Source organism: Akebia trifoliata, unplaced genomic scaffold (assembly GCF_017979445.1).
Source record: "Akebia trifoliata isolate Shusen 1 unplaced genomic scaffold, ASM1797944v1 Contig00836, whole genome shotgun sequence".
NCBI lineage: Eukaryota > Viridiplantae > Streptophyta > Magnoliopsida > Ranunculales > Lardizabalaceae > Akebia > Akebia trifoliata.
Window position 1 is genome coordinate 23,079 of NW_028237253.1, and position 14,372 is coordinate 37,450.

Sequence of the window (14,372 nt, forward strand, 5' to 3'; positions counted from 1 at the left end):
TACTAGGAATTGTATACTGACAGAACTGGTGACAGACCGAAACCTGATTTACTACAGTTTAATAGATTATCTGAGTTACAAGGCGAATGGCTAGAAAGACCCTTTGAAGAAGGCAAGGTTTGGGATGTTATCTCAAACATGTAAAGCGATAAATCACTTGGGCCTGATGGTTTCGCTGTGGAGTTTTATAAAACTTGTTGGGATATCATCAAGTGTGACTTCATCGCGCTAATAGATGAATTCTTCAGAGAGGGAGTGTTGGACCGGGACTCCAATTTTACTTTCATCGTTTTAAACCCAAAGGTGGCGGGGACTGAAGATATTAAAGACCTGAGACCCATCTACTTGGTGAACAGTAGTTACAAGATCATCACGAGCATGCTTGCTAAAAGATTAAAAGGTGTCATTCAAAGCCTAATAGGGTGTAATCAGAACGCGTTTATCAAAGGAAGATAGATTCTGGATGGAGTAGCGAATAGATATTTCTCGAGGTTTTCAGTATGTGCATGCACTGTGACTATTTTGCATATTCAATTCGCAAATGATACGCTAGTATTTTTGGATGATTCCATAGATTCGACAAGGAGATTAGGTGGATTGTTGTGTTGTTTCGAAGCGATATCAGGTATCCCAGTTAACATGAGGAAAAGTAAAGTAGTCCCGGTTGGATTGGTTAGATGCGTAACTTTTCTAGCAGTTTCGTTGGGTTGGCAGGTGGGTAGTCTACCCTCGTCATACTTGGGGATGCCTTTGGGGGCCCCATATAGGAGGGTGGCAATTTAGGGTCCGATAGTGGAAAGAATCGAAAGGAAGCTAACAATGTGGCAGGCCAATTATCTATCCAAGGGAGGTAAACTGATATTGATAAAAAGTGTACTCTCTAGTATAGTAATATACTTTCTCTCTCTTCTTTCAAAGCCTCGAAGTGTAGAATTAAGATTAGATAAGTTGTTTCGTAACTCTTCATGGCATGACAGAGATGGGAGTAGAAAGCATCATCTAGTGAATTGGAAATAGGTTTGTTCAGCTAAGAAGCAAGGAGGCCTCAGTGTTAGGAAGCTCCAGGAAATAAACTTGGCTTTGAGGGGCAAGTGGTTGTGGAAATTCGGGACTCATGGGAACAACTTATGGAGACAAGTCATAGAAGACAAGTACGGATCTAAGCAGACATGGTGGGAAAGCGGACCAATAAGACAATCATATGGGTGCGGATTGTAGAAAGGCATCACGAAGATTATCCCATTACTCATAACAAGAATCAAATTTAAGGTGGGTCGAAGCAACCAGGTAAGATTTTGGGAAGACACATGGTGTGGCAATCGACCTCTAATGGAGGTATTTCCAAACTTATACTCCATATCCTCGAAGAAAGGGCAACCCATTACATCCTTCCAAAGAGATGTGGGTGGAGAATGGGAATGGGATCTTGGTTTCCGAAGAGATGTTAATGAGTTGGAACTACAAGAAGTTGGTAGACTAGTTATCGACGCTTCAAGTATCGAGCTACGCACAGGAAGAGAAGATGAGAGGATATGGACAGCGAGTAAGGATGGAAGGTTTTTGATTCGTTCATTCTATCAATCCTTGTGCAATGATGGGGAATCATTATTCCCTCATGTTTCAATTTGGGGCCTGAAAGTGCCAAGCAAAGTTTTCTTCTTCACATGGACAATAGCTTTAGGAAGGATTCAAATGACAGATTTTTTGATGTGGCGTGGATGGTGTGGGGCGAGTTGGTGCTTGCTATGTATGGATAACGGAGAATCATCACCTTCTAATCCACCGTAAATTCTCACATGCCATTTGGGTTCATTTTTTTAAGTTTGACATGCTTACCCAAATCGGTTTAGGATATATTCATTGGTTGGTCGACAATTGGGTACTTGTTTGGCGGCACAAGGAGAATGTTGTGGAGTATTACACCATTCGCAATTTGTTGGGGGGGTGTGTTGGTTTGAAAAGAATAGACGTATTTTTGAGGAAAAACACAAAGATTGTACGGATTCGATTATGTCTATTTTGGGTTTTATCTTTTGTTGGTCCAAAGTTTAGAAGGAGTTTAGGGGCTTGTTTTTTTAGGATTTTTTGTATAATTGGGATGGGATTTGTGGGTATATGCGTGAATAGTTCTGATCTATACAGCCTTTCCAGATTGGTCAACTCGATCGATTTGGTTTTTTCTTGAATGCAATGCTACTTATCAAAAAAAAGATATTGAGTGCTCCGCCGATGCTTCCCTACCAAGCTATTCTAGTTACTTTGGCACGGGTAAAGAAGCAGAAATAGATACCTTAGGACACGAAAGTGGTTCCTTGAACGAGTTGAGCAGAACTGTGTGCTTGAGGCTACAATTAAGTGGTCAATACCCGTACTTGCCATATAGTTTCAGTATGCTGAACGATAGGAAATTTAAGCCCAAGGGCCAGATGAATGTACAAGAACACGGTGTGGATTATCAAGTTAGCAACAACTTTGAACCACCCTTACCACAATTCGATACCAAACATCATTGTTGGGCTTCTACATCTGGATCTTGTGCTGTTGCCATGTTCAATGAGCACTCATTTCCCCTGGTAAGAGTCAGCACCATATTATATGTTTTTAGCTTTATTTAATAAGACTTCATTTACTATATTTTTGGATAGTGTTTTTATTTATTAATGAAAGTACAAAAGAATATTTACAAGGAAGTCGAGATGACCAACCTAACAAGAAAACACAAACTAACTCAAGCACAAAGATTCCCACCTAAATACAAACTCTTCGGAGAACACACTTTAAAGTCTATAAAAATTTTAACCAACAAAACAACAGCCCTAGAATACCAATTAAGAGCACCTGAGCTGAGGATTCCACCCCTTGGAATAGTCTCCCGGTCCTCACCAACCAAATCCCTCGACATATTGCAAAGGGTGGAAGTCTCCACAATGAATGCAAACCCCACCAATAAATTGATTCAAACAGTTTAATTCTTGGACCATCTCTTAGATAAGAGATGACCTAGTAATATATATATCTATAAAATAAAAGTAAAATCCAAAGATTCTGAATTTTTCTATATATTGGTTGTTCTCTCTTCTGAACCCTTTTTCTTCAAAGCTTTTGCTTGGTTTTTCTCTTGAATGGGCATTTTTTAATTTTATGGGTCATTATGTTCTGTATGCATACCTCACTAACGAATTAATTTGAACTGTTTAATTTTTGGGCCATCTCTTAGGTAAGCAATAACCCATAATCCAAATAATAGTAAATTTTACCACCCGAGTGGTGGAGCAATGATTCAACAATCTGGGTGTTCTCCCCAGGGTCGTGAGATCAAGTCTCCCCACCCCGCGACTTTACCCGATACACATCTTTGTGGTAAAATCCAAAGATTGTTTTTCTTCAAAGCTTTTGCTAAGTTTTGCTGTTGAACGGTAATGCCCGCAATCAAACTACCCCTCAATCATCTAGTATCCAAGATCTGAGTAGGCTTAACATCGTAGGTCACATCTTCTTTGACCTTTATTTCTTGTCATTCAATGACATGTGTTGGATCCCGGACATATTTTCGAAGCTTCGACCCATGGAACACATCATGAACTCTAGATAGTTGTGGTGGCAAAGCTAAATTATAAGCAAATTCCCCAATCCTCCCAATAACTTCGAAGGGTCCAATAAATTTCCGGGCTAACTTCCCTTGTTTACCAAAACGTATCACACCTTTGTGTGGAGTCACTCTTAAAAATACATGATCACCAACTTGGAACTCTAAGGGTCTCCATCGTATGTCAGCATAACTCTTTTGATGGCTTTGTGCAGCAACCAACCGATCCTGAATCAATTTAACCTTCTCAGTAGTTTCTAGGATCATTTTTGGTCCAAGGAGAGTCCGCTCTCCAACCTTTGCCCAACAAATAAGGGATCTACAAGGCCTCCCGTATAATGCTTCATATGGAGCCATTCCAATACTCGATTGGAAACTCTTATTATATGAGAACTCGGCTAGCAATAAGTGATCACTCCAACTACCCTTGAAATCTAGAGCACAAGCCCTTAAAATATGGGTTAGAAATTTTGGATTGAGCTGATTTTTCGTGAGGATGATCTCTATGATGGGAAGATCATCCAAAAAAAAAACTCAGCCCAATCTGAAACTTCTAACCCCATTAAAAGTGATTTAGAATGTGGACCGTCAATTTTTTATCAATTTTTATCACTAATTTGTAAATCACTTTTGATGGATTTAGAAGTTTCTGATTGAGCTGATTTTTTGTGAGGATGATCTTCTCATCATAGTGACCATCCTTGAAAAAAATCAGCTCAATCCAAAACCTCTAACCCTTATTTTGAAAAACGAAAGTTTTCTCACATGTTTTCTCACATGGCCTTTGAACCTGACCCATATATATATATATATATATATATATATATAGGGAAATGTTCAGCACCCTAAGTTTTACCACACACTTTAACAAACGTTTTTTGTCCTACATGGGTTAGAAGTTTTGGAATGAGCCGATTTTTGGTGAGGATGATCTCTATGATTAGAAGATCATCCTCCCCAAAAATCAGCCCATTCCGAAATGTTTAGCCCCATGTTTACACGTTGAAAAATCGTGGACCGTCCATTTTTTGTAAATCAATTTTGATGGGTTAGAAGTTTTGGAATGAGCTGATTTTTGGTGAGGATGATCTCCTCACCATAGAGATCATCCTCACCAAAAATCAGCTCATTCCGAACTTCTAACCCATGTAAGACAAAACGCGTTTGTTAAAGTGTGTGGTAAAACTAAGGGTGGCCAACGGGACCCATATATATATATATATATAGGGTCCCTTTCAGCAACAAACATTTTGACAAACATTTTGGCAAAACATTTTTCAAAACATGGGTTATAGGTTTTGGAATGGGCTGATTTTTGGTGAGGATGATCTCTACGGTGAGGAGATCATCCTCATCAAAAATCAGCCCATTCCAAAACTTCTAACCCCATGTTAACAGGTTGAAAAATTGTGAACCGTCCATTTTTTGTAAACCATTTTTGATGGGTTAGAAGTTTTGGAATGGGCTGATTTTTGGTGATGATGATCTATTCCCTGTAGAGATCATCCTCACCAAAAATCAGCCCATTCCAAAACCTGTAACCCATATTTTCAAAAATATTTTGCCAAAATATTTGTTGCTGAACATTTCCCATATATATATATATCCCGCCACATTTTAGTGAATATTTGATATATCCCTTTATTGGACACTATTAGCAGACCAACACAATATATCCCTTTACTGTCATATTAAAACATGGACAATTCCCAAGATAAAAAAATTGTGGAGTCAAGGATGACTGTTTCAGCAACATAGGTTTGGGCTTGAGACAACAAATGGCGCAAAAGGATTGATACTTGCACTCCTCATGGAGTAAAGTTGGTTGCTTTACTTCTTTCTACTTTTTCTTTGGGATACCATTTTGTTGGAAAGAATCCTATTGGAGATAATGCTGCTGAAATGTAGCTCAATCAGAATCCTATTGACTGCTGAAACATAGCTCAATCAGAATCCTATTGGAGGAACAATTCTTCTTCAAGATAACGCTGCTGAAATGTAGCTCAATCTGTTGCTGAAATGTAGCTCAATCAGAATTGCAATGGACTTAAGATTCAAGACCGAATCAGAGATAAACCAGTTTCCTAATAGGAAACTCATTCTCTATTGTCGATTGATTTTATTTACTTATAAATAAGTAATAAAAAATGAAAATAAAAATAGAGAGAGAAAACAGAGAGAAAAAAAAAAAACAATAGAGAGAACAGAAACTCTCTCTGGTTCTCGACCGAACCCTTCATATCATCAATAATATCCCTCTCCGTTTGCACATGGATGTAAGCAATTTGCCGAACCACTACAAATCTTACGTGTGCTCTTGTTCTATGCATGATTTGTTCATTATTTCGTAAAGCTAATATTCGTATTGAACCTTTTTTTGCTTCGTAACTCAACAAATTGGTATCAAAGCGCCGAGGTTAGCTTCTTGGTGTTCATCAGGAGTTAAGGTAATTGGTTTTACCTTGATTCATTGGTTTGGTGATTAGTTTATGAAAATTGAAAGAACTATGGTGAATTCTAATGAATCGGAGAATAGTTCTATTGCTTCAGCAAGTGGTAAAAAGGGTAACACAACTATGATGTTTTCTAATGTTAAGATCGAAGTCGAGAAATTTACTGGCATAACCAACTTCGGCATGTGGAGATGTGAGATCATTGATGCCCTTTGTCAACTCGATTTGGACAAGGTGTTGGAAGAAAAACCGGAGGAGATGGATGATAGTGTTTGGTGTAAGATGAATAAAAGGGCATGTGGCCAAATTAGGTCATGTTTGGTGTATGACATAAAGTACCAAGTTATGAATGAGACTTTGGCTAAGACTCTGTGGTCGATGTTGGAAGAGAAGTATCTAGTTAAGAGTATTCAAAATCGTCTCCATTTGAAAAAGAAACTTTACTGATTCAGTATGAGGAAGGGTATTTCTATGTCTAGCATTTGATTGATTTCACCAAGTTACTTGCAGACTTGGCAAATCTTGAAGAGGTTATTGGTGATGAGGACAAAGTTTTGTTGTTCTTGAACTCACTTCGTGGGGAATATAAGCACTTTGTTACTACGATAACCTATGGGAAGGATAATTTGAAGTATATAGATGTTACGACGGCGGTGGCCAACACTACAAAATTTTAGGTTTTTAGCAGGAGTCAAAAACCGCCGCAAATACCAACAAACCGTCGCTATTAGTAATAGTGATGGTCACGTGTAACGCCACTATAGGTGGAGTCGCTAAAGGCCATATGAAGCTCTGCAGTGGCGGTCAAAAACCGTCGCTACAGATATGAATGATCCCTATAGTGACGGTCAGAAACCGCCGCTAATATATTACCGTCGCTATAGGTATAAGTGAGTCCTATGGCGACAGTCAGACACCGCCGCTAATAGTGTATTACTGTCACTATAAATGTGAGTGATATCTATGGTGATGGTTAAAAACCGCCACTAATTAGTTTTTGACCATAGCTATAAATATAATTTTGAATGCTTATAGTGGCGGTAATGGCCACCGCTAATAAGATTTATTTATTTTTTAATTTCTTTTATTTTAAAATTATTTGTAATTAAATACCTATTTTTATACAACCTGTCAATTAAACACAATTACTTGGTAAATCAAATTATTTAAGAAACAAGTACAACAAAATAATAAGTCGATTGAATTAAGAGTCAATGCTTATAAATCCATGTTTATCATTCAAAAAACAAAAGCTATCTATCATGGTTGTTGTTGTGGACACTAATCATTGTCGGGTTGACTGTGCTGCTCATCAACCTCCAATTCATATACATTAATCAATTAGTCATATAAATAAATATTTATTTATTAATAGAATATTTTAAAACACAACATATTCTATTATCGATGAGAATTTACCTTTCTCATTAGAGTAATGATCAATTCCTTGAGTCTCTCCACCTCAGCATCTCTAACAATCTGTTGTTGCTCCAAAGACTCTAATTTCTTCTTCAACCTATGTACTTCAGCAGAATCGCTAGAGGAATTTTCAGAATATGATGCAAATAATTTGCTAGGAGTCGGTCCAGGCCGACACCACGAATACGACCATGTCTATCAGGACCCAAGACTTGAGATAATACATCATTTCGACCTGTAATATCTTGAGAGTCTTTTGGTAATAAACTCAAAAGTTTTTTTATCTTGTCCTGCAAAATATTTTAAACATTCTTAGTATTTTTAAATTCAGATGTTAACATAATTGATTAATGTTTGATGAAAATTATCTAAAATTAAACTTACAATCTTCTCTGCCATGGCCAAATCATTGGGCTTGTGTGTCATGAGAAATAAGATTGCTCGACTTGGCTCAGTATTCGTTGAACTCTTTAATTTTTATGTGCATCACATTAAGACAATGACAACAAGATTAGTTTATAATATAAATAATTGGGCATGGAATTGATAGACAACATAATAAAAATATATATATACCTCATCATATCTAATACAAGCTATACTCTTCGTCCCAATTGTATGGGTCATTATCTGTTGAGCACGATTTGCCTTATTTCTATGACTTCGAGACTGTACATTAAATAATTTGTGAGAAGTTAAATATATGAGATATAAAGTACCTTATAATTTGTTTGCAACTTTTCATAATTCAATATGCATAAATTTCAAATATAAATGTACCTGCCCTTCCTCCGAATTCCAAAAGGCTACGAGAGAATACCATTGAGCCTCCAAAACATAGGATGGACGATTGACACATCGAATTGCATCATCTTTGTATTTATCATAAAATTTGATTTTCAACTTACATTTATGATCCCTCCACTTCTTGCCAATAGATTGTAACACAACTTGTTTAAGCATGGGCGGGATATCAAATTTGGCCTATATCAAAAATCAATTGAAAATTATGAGTCAAATTTGTTCAATGCTAAACTCATAAATTATCTAATATTATATTATAATTAATTTATACCAATGTTGTTTGCCATGCATTTTCCTTCATTGATTCTGGCATTGCATGCCAATCAAGGATGTCAAGGGGAAATATATGGCCATCTCGAGCCAATATACCCAAGTATCTTTGGAGCTTAGCCACATGTTTCCCCACAGGCTGTCCATGGCTATCTCGCATTATTTCAAACCTTTCTCCTGGCTTTAGATTCTGTAATGAGAGGCATCGAGTGCGGCCTCTTTTTCTCTTCGACTTTGTCCTCTCACCAGATGAACTTTGTCCAGGTTCCATCTGCAAATGTAAAGTGCAACAGAATGTTCAAAATGGAATATAAGTTTACGACTACAGTAAAGATACAACAGCTCAAAATTAGTATTCTTCAATTTAGATTTTCAACTATATTTGGGTACCAATTTGTTCCCTGAATCAATTAGTATATCCTGTACTTGACAAGAAAGCCTACATTCACCTATGATAACATAGCTATCTACATAGTTCGAATGCTACTTTATACAAGTCAAGATCATAACACTCAAGATTCAAATTTCATGATTATTCCATGCTATATAATTCGGGACATGTATTTAAAAATAATATTTTTACAAATGTGCAATCTCAAACACATATCTTACCCCTAATCGATAAGATCCGAATGTAAATATAACAACATTTGCATCCTGAACCATCTGCTCATTGTACCCTTTTTGATGAGTCAAGTGCTTCACCCAAGCTTTTACAACCTAAAACATAGAATAAACAATAATGAAATGTTTCAAAAAGTGGAAAACTGAAACTTCCAAAGCAAATTGAAAAATAGTATGCAGAAAATATAAACAGCTTTGGAGAACAAATGGTGCACCTATGGTCACATAAAGTGCAAATGTAAAGTGTTTGAGTCCTTTACAAATCACTTGATAACACAAACAATGGTTCTAATTGCAACAAAGTACCTATAATAACAGCTATAGATAAGCTTCTACTTATCATTCAGGAGGAGAGTATTTTCAATTAGTTTTCTTATTAGATGTTTGGAGTCCTTAACAAATCCTCCCCAAATTGCGTTTTGTATAAAATTATTTTAATTTATAGCTTGTAACCTAACTAAAATCAACCTTAATTAATTTATCTACCATGACAACACCTTAAATTTTTATTAAATATGAGTCAACCTAGTATATACTTTGCTCATCATCCATCTCGATCTAAAGATAATTTGTCTGTCAAGTCCATACATCTAATGTATCTTGCCATTTTCAAATATGCTAACCATGTACAACAGGGTATTGCTTTATGATCCTGCCAGTGTCACCCACAACTTCACTTCTCAGCTCAGCGATTCGCATGAGACCACCAATTCTGCATGATTTCGTATTCAACTCCACTATTTTGTGTGCATGTGACTTATTTTTCGTATCTAGCTGTATAAAAAACCCTGAATGGGGCGTCTTCAATTCAAGAATATTTCAAGTCTATTAATCCAAAATTAATAAAAGCACAAGTCTTCAATTCAAATCAAGTGACACAAAACATGCTAAGAATAGAACTTACATTCAATAGCAGTGTTCTATCTTAAATTGACAATCTAGATTAGAGATTAACGTTGGAGTGTTAAAGTAGGACATAATACAAGAATATTTCATATAGAGTATACTACAAAGAGGAAGAAACACTGAAAAAAGGAATGCAATATAACATTCCCTCGTTGGGTCCCCAAAATTGCAATATAGCATAAAATGGGGTGCCACCAGAACTTGGTTAGGAATGGGACACCTAACTAGATCCCTACTCAATAACCACATGAGGAGATAAATTATACTAAAAGAAAGTTGCCTCGGGGTTTAGTGTCCATGATATGGTATGTGATATGATTAGAATGATTGCAAAGGAACCAATACAGACAAATGGTGGCAGAGGTGGTGATGCTTCTGGGACAATGGGTATGTTTCCAAACCTTATTTTTTTGGTGCTATCATGCACTTTAGGTGCATTTTAGAGAAGACCCACCACATGACACAATTTAGTTATTTATTTTTTATTTTAATATTTTTGTGTGTGTGTGTGTAGGTGGGGCTTGTGGTTATGGGAACCTATACAGCCAAGGCTATGGAACTAACACAGCAGCCCTTAGTACTGCCTTGTTCAACAACGGGTTGGCTTGTGGGTCTTGCTATGAGATTAGGTGTGTGAATGATCCAAAGTGGAAGCTTTAAAAAAGATAAAAAAAGAGAACATGCGTTTATAAGAAAGTCGCTACCACTAATGATGGTTAGATGGATTTCAACTCAAGCAAGGGACTTTTGTAAGAGCAGATATGAACACACATTTGGATTGACATTTTTTTAAATAGTATTGAATAGATGAACGAAATTATTTCTAATGGACCAATGTACTCCAATCAAGTTAAAAAGAAAGTTTTGTGAGATGGTAGTGAAACTAACTTCACATTACGGAGCTAAATGTTGGAAGAAAAAGAAGACAACATCTTAATAGATTGAGCTAGCATAGAGAAGGATACTAAGATCTTCTTATGACTGAGAAACTTATCTCAGGTCTATTAATCCAAAATACCCAATCATATAAAACAGAATCAAAACAAATTATGTAAGCATCATTATTGAAGGTGGTTGTTAGTACTAGTTATATATGAAAATAAACACAAACAGGACTAGAGCCTAGCGAGGTAAATCCATGAGTCCAAACACTAACATGACGTGTAAATAAAAATAACAATTCAGAACTCAAAAAGAAAGCAATAAGTTAAAATTGAAAGTAAATTACAATCATTCTTAGAGCAAGATATTTGAATTTCTTACAGAAGAAATTGAAAAATACAAGAAGGATAAAAATCAGAAATTTGAAAAGAAACACAAACCCACTAAAGCCAGGACAGGTTAATCCATGAATGCAAACACTAACATAATATGTAAATCAAAATAAAAAATCAGAACTCAAAAAGAAAGCAATAAGTTAAGATTATAAGCAAATTACAATCATTCTTAAAGCAAGATATTTAGATTTGTTAAAGAAATTAAAGAATACACGAAGCATATAAATCTGAAATTTGAAAATAAACACAAACCCACTAGAGAGCCAAAACATGTAAATCTATGAATCCAAATACAAACATAATATTTAAATCAAAATAACAACCAGAACTCAAAAAGAAACCAATAATTTAAGATCAAAAGCAAGTTACATTTATTCTTAGACCAAAATATTTGAAATTTCTCAAAGAAATTAAAACTATATATATACAAGAAGGATATAAATCAAGAACTTTGAAAATAAACACAAACCCATATCAGATTTCAACAAAAAAAAAAAAAAAAACACAAAGAAACTTGTAAATCTTACTCTTTCTTTCACTGAAAAATATACAAGAACAAGAGAGTAAGATTTAATTTAAATTAGATCTTTGGAGAATGGAGACAGAACTCTGATTTTTCGGAAAAGAAATAATTATATAGCCAGTTCCCCTTCTTTTCTTTGTTGGGTTTTCTTCTTAGTTTTTAAAGAGAGAAACGGGTTCTTTAGGTAAACTATATTTCTATTTCCACGCGTCACTGTTTTATTGTTTTTATGATACAATGGTTGAACACTTGAAAAAAAACCCTTTCAGATGATCTAGCTGTTAACTAACACCTATTTTAGGCAGTTTCAACTTTCAAATTCTAGTTGGAGGGAAATTCTAATGTTCAACATCGTTGGATATATAATGCCCAGCAAAGTCCATTAAACAAGTACAACTAAAATCAAAATTAGAAAGGCGTTTGGATTTTGGAGCATGCCGGATCTTCTTGGGAGGACACGAAGTTGCCAATTTTGTTCGTCTTCAAAAGATTACTGTTCAATTTGGGAAAGTCTCATGTACCATAGACCATGGTAACTATTTGAGTCATGATACTATGACTCTCCCATGTGGCATACTCAGAATACTCTCCTGACATGGCATGTGCTAGAACTATATCTAATCCCCATAAATATGTGCAAAACTTAAGTTGTTTAGGTGTCATTTTCTTGCAAGAATATCACACTAATATTAGAATTTTCTTTTGAAAAGTAAAACATAGGGATATTTTTAACTATATTTTAATTTCTGATTTTACTTAATAAACATGTACAAGATATCTTATTATTGCTTTTAGTGTTTTTATTGTTTGATTTTCCTGTGATATTCACAAAAATAAGATCTTAGGAAAAAGTTAGTGCACCCCTTGATTTTTTTTTGATAGGTAAAGGAAAATTTTATTAAAGAGAAGAAAAGAGGGGCGGGGGTGATGCAGGACAAAATCTAGACCCAAACAAGTGGAAATCTAAATAACAAAAATTTGGGTTGATTTTGATGAAGTCACTAACTTGTTTTTTATTTTTGGGTGTTTACATTTCAGGATGTATTCTAAAAAATAATGTCATTTTCTCATCATGGTCCACGGGCTGTTTGCATTCTTTTGGTCGCTAGCCTCAAAGGTACTCTACCAGCAACATTACTGTATGTACATATACATGTTTCAATGTGTTTAAACTTGTAACTCCCTCAAACTAAAAATAGTATCAGAGAAACCACGCTGAAGTAGCCAAGTAAATGAAATGGAAAGGGACCCATAGCTTGGTTGGTTTGACACATTGTGTAATACATTGTGGTATCAACACTCACAGACTTTTACCTTTGTTCTATTTAATAACTTATAAAGTAGGATATGTAGGATGGAACATACCAACCAACTTTTAGAAATTATTCTTTTGATGTGGCAAAAAGCTCACTGGGTTTTAATTAGTTCAAGGTGTTTACTATTTGAATTGTATGTCTTAGATATTGGTGGAAGTGGTTTTTTCTTATAGAAGTGTGGAAAATATTTCCATGTTCACGTGGCTTCTTATTTATGGATCTTCCAATCTTGAACTCTGCAATTCCAGTAATCAAAGTATATCTCATAAACTGTTACTTATATTTATTATTTCTTCCTTGTATTATCTGCATTTGATACTCTGTCATAAGAACCCAAGCCATGAATGTTGCAGACCAAGGGCAAGGGCAGACATATATAAATCTCTTCTCAATAAACATAATGTCGTTCGTCCTCTTGGCCCCTGCAGTTCTATTTGTGGATGGTTTCAAGTTTACTCCCTCATGTCTATAGTTTGCTATCTTGAATGTTGAAGACAAGTGCACAAAGGTTCTTCAGATGGCTCAAGTTGATCATGATAAAGTGGACCTAATCCTTATGTGTACATCTACGCCAGACGATCTTTTTGGCAGTGCTCCTCAGATCCAGAGATCACTGGCTAGTAAAACAAGTCCTTTGGCCTATGACATTACAGTTGTATGTAGTGGGTTAGTGTTGTGCCTAGTCTCGGCTACTTGTCATATAAGAGGCGGTGGGTTTAAAAATGTTTTAGTAATTGATGCTGATTCTCTTTCCCAATATGTTTGTTGAACAGCTAGAGGAACCTGTATTCTTTTTGGTGATACTGCTGGTGTTGTAGTAGTACAGGCTTGCAATGGCATCAATTGATTCAGGTATGCATATGAGCATGTTTGAATTGTGAGTTATAGTTGGTTTGACACATTATGAAAAAACTTTAGAGGTCATGGGTTCAAACCTCAGAGTTGGGATTGTCCAATATGTATGAATTTTTAACTGTAGCTAATTGAGGTGAATTATCCTTTTAGACTATTTACGTTGATAATTAATTATAGATCTATGTTCATAAGAGGCTTTGGATTAGAGGATTAGAATTGTTTGGGTGGTGTGCATATAGAGATGATGAGTCATGTACCTAGCCCCCACCTGTAAGAGATCCAAATAGGTTCAGACAAAGTCCGAATTTGGTTTTTATGAGTTTGAGATATGCTTAAGGT

At 35.7% G+C, this 14,372-nt stretch overlaps 1 protein-coding gene and 1 long non-coding RNA gene across 2 annotated transcripts; one reads left to right on the forward strand and one right to left on the reverse strand.

The window, feature by feature from the left end:
• Positions 1 to 7,853: 7,853 nt before the first annotated feature.
• On the reverse strand, positions 7,854 to 9,263 carry LOC147380994 (uncharacterized). The gene is made up of 4 exons (XR_015174880.1): positions 9,145 to 9,263; positions 8,703 to 8,803; positions 8,239 to 8,442; positions 7,854 to 8,127 (listed from the first exon to the last, which is right to left on the reverse strand). It is a non-coding gene; the product is annotated as an uncharacterized LOC147380994 (long non-coding RNA).
• A 1,150-nt stretch (positions 9,264 to 10,413) lies between these two features.
• LOC147380995 (beta-ketoacyl-[acyl-carrier-protein] synthase III B, chloroplastic-like) lies at positions 10,414 to 14,025 on the forward strand. Its single transcript, XM_086430971.1, has 4 exons — positions 10,414 to 10,449; positions 10,577 to 10,669; positions 13,651 to 13,837; positions 13,952 to 14,025. The coding sequence occupies exons 1-4, from the start codon at positions 10,414 to 10,416 to the stop codon at positions 14,023 to 14,025; spliced, it is 390 nt and encodes a 129-aa protein (XP_086287097.1).
• Positions 14,026 to 14,372: the final 347 nt, after the last annotated feature.

Coding starts and splice junctions, on each gene's coding strand:
- LOC147380995 (XM_086430971.1), top strand. CDS start 10,414: ATGGTGGCAGAGGTGGTGATGCTTCTGGGACAATGG. Junction 10,450..10,576: donor TGATGCTTCTGGGACAATGG/GTATGTTTCCAA, acceptor GTGTGTGTGTAG/GTGGGGCTTGTGGTTATGGG. Junction 13,838..13,951: donor CTATGACATTACAGTTGTAT/GTAGTGGGTTAG, acceptor TTTGTTGAACAG/CTAGAGGAACCTGTATTCTT.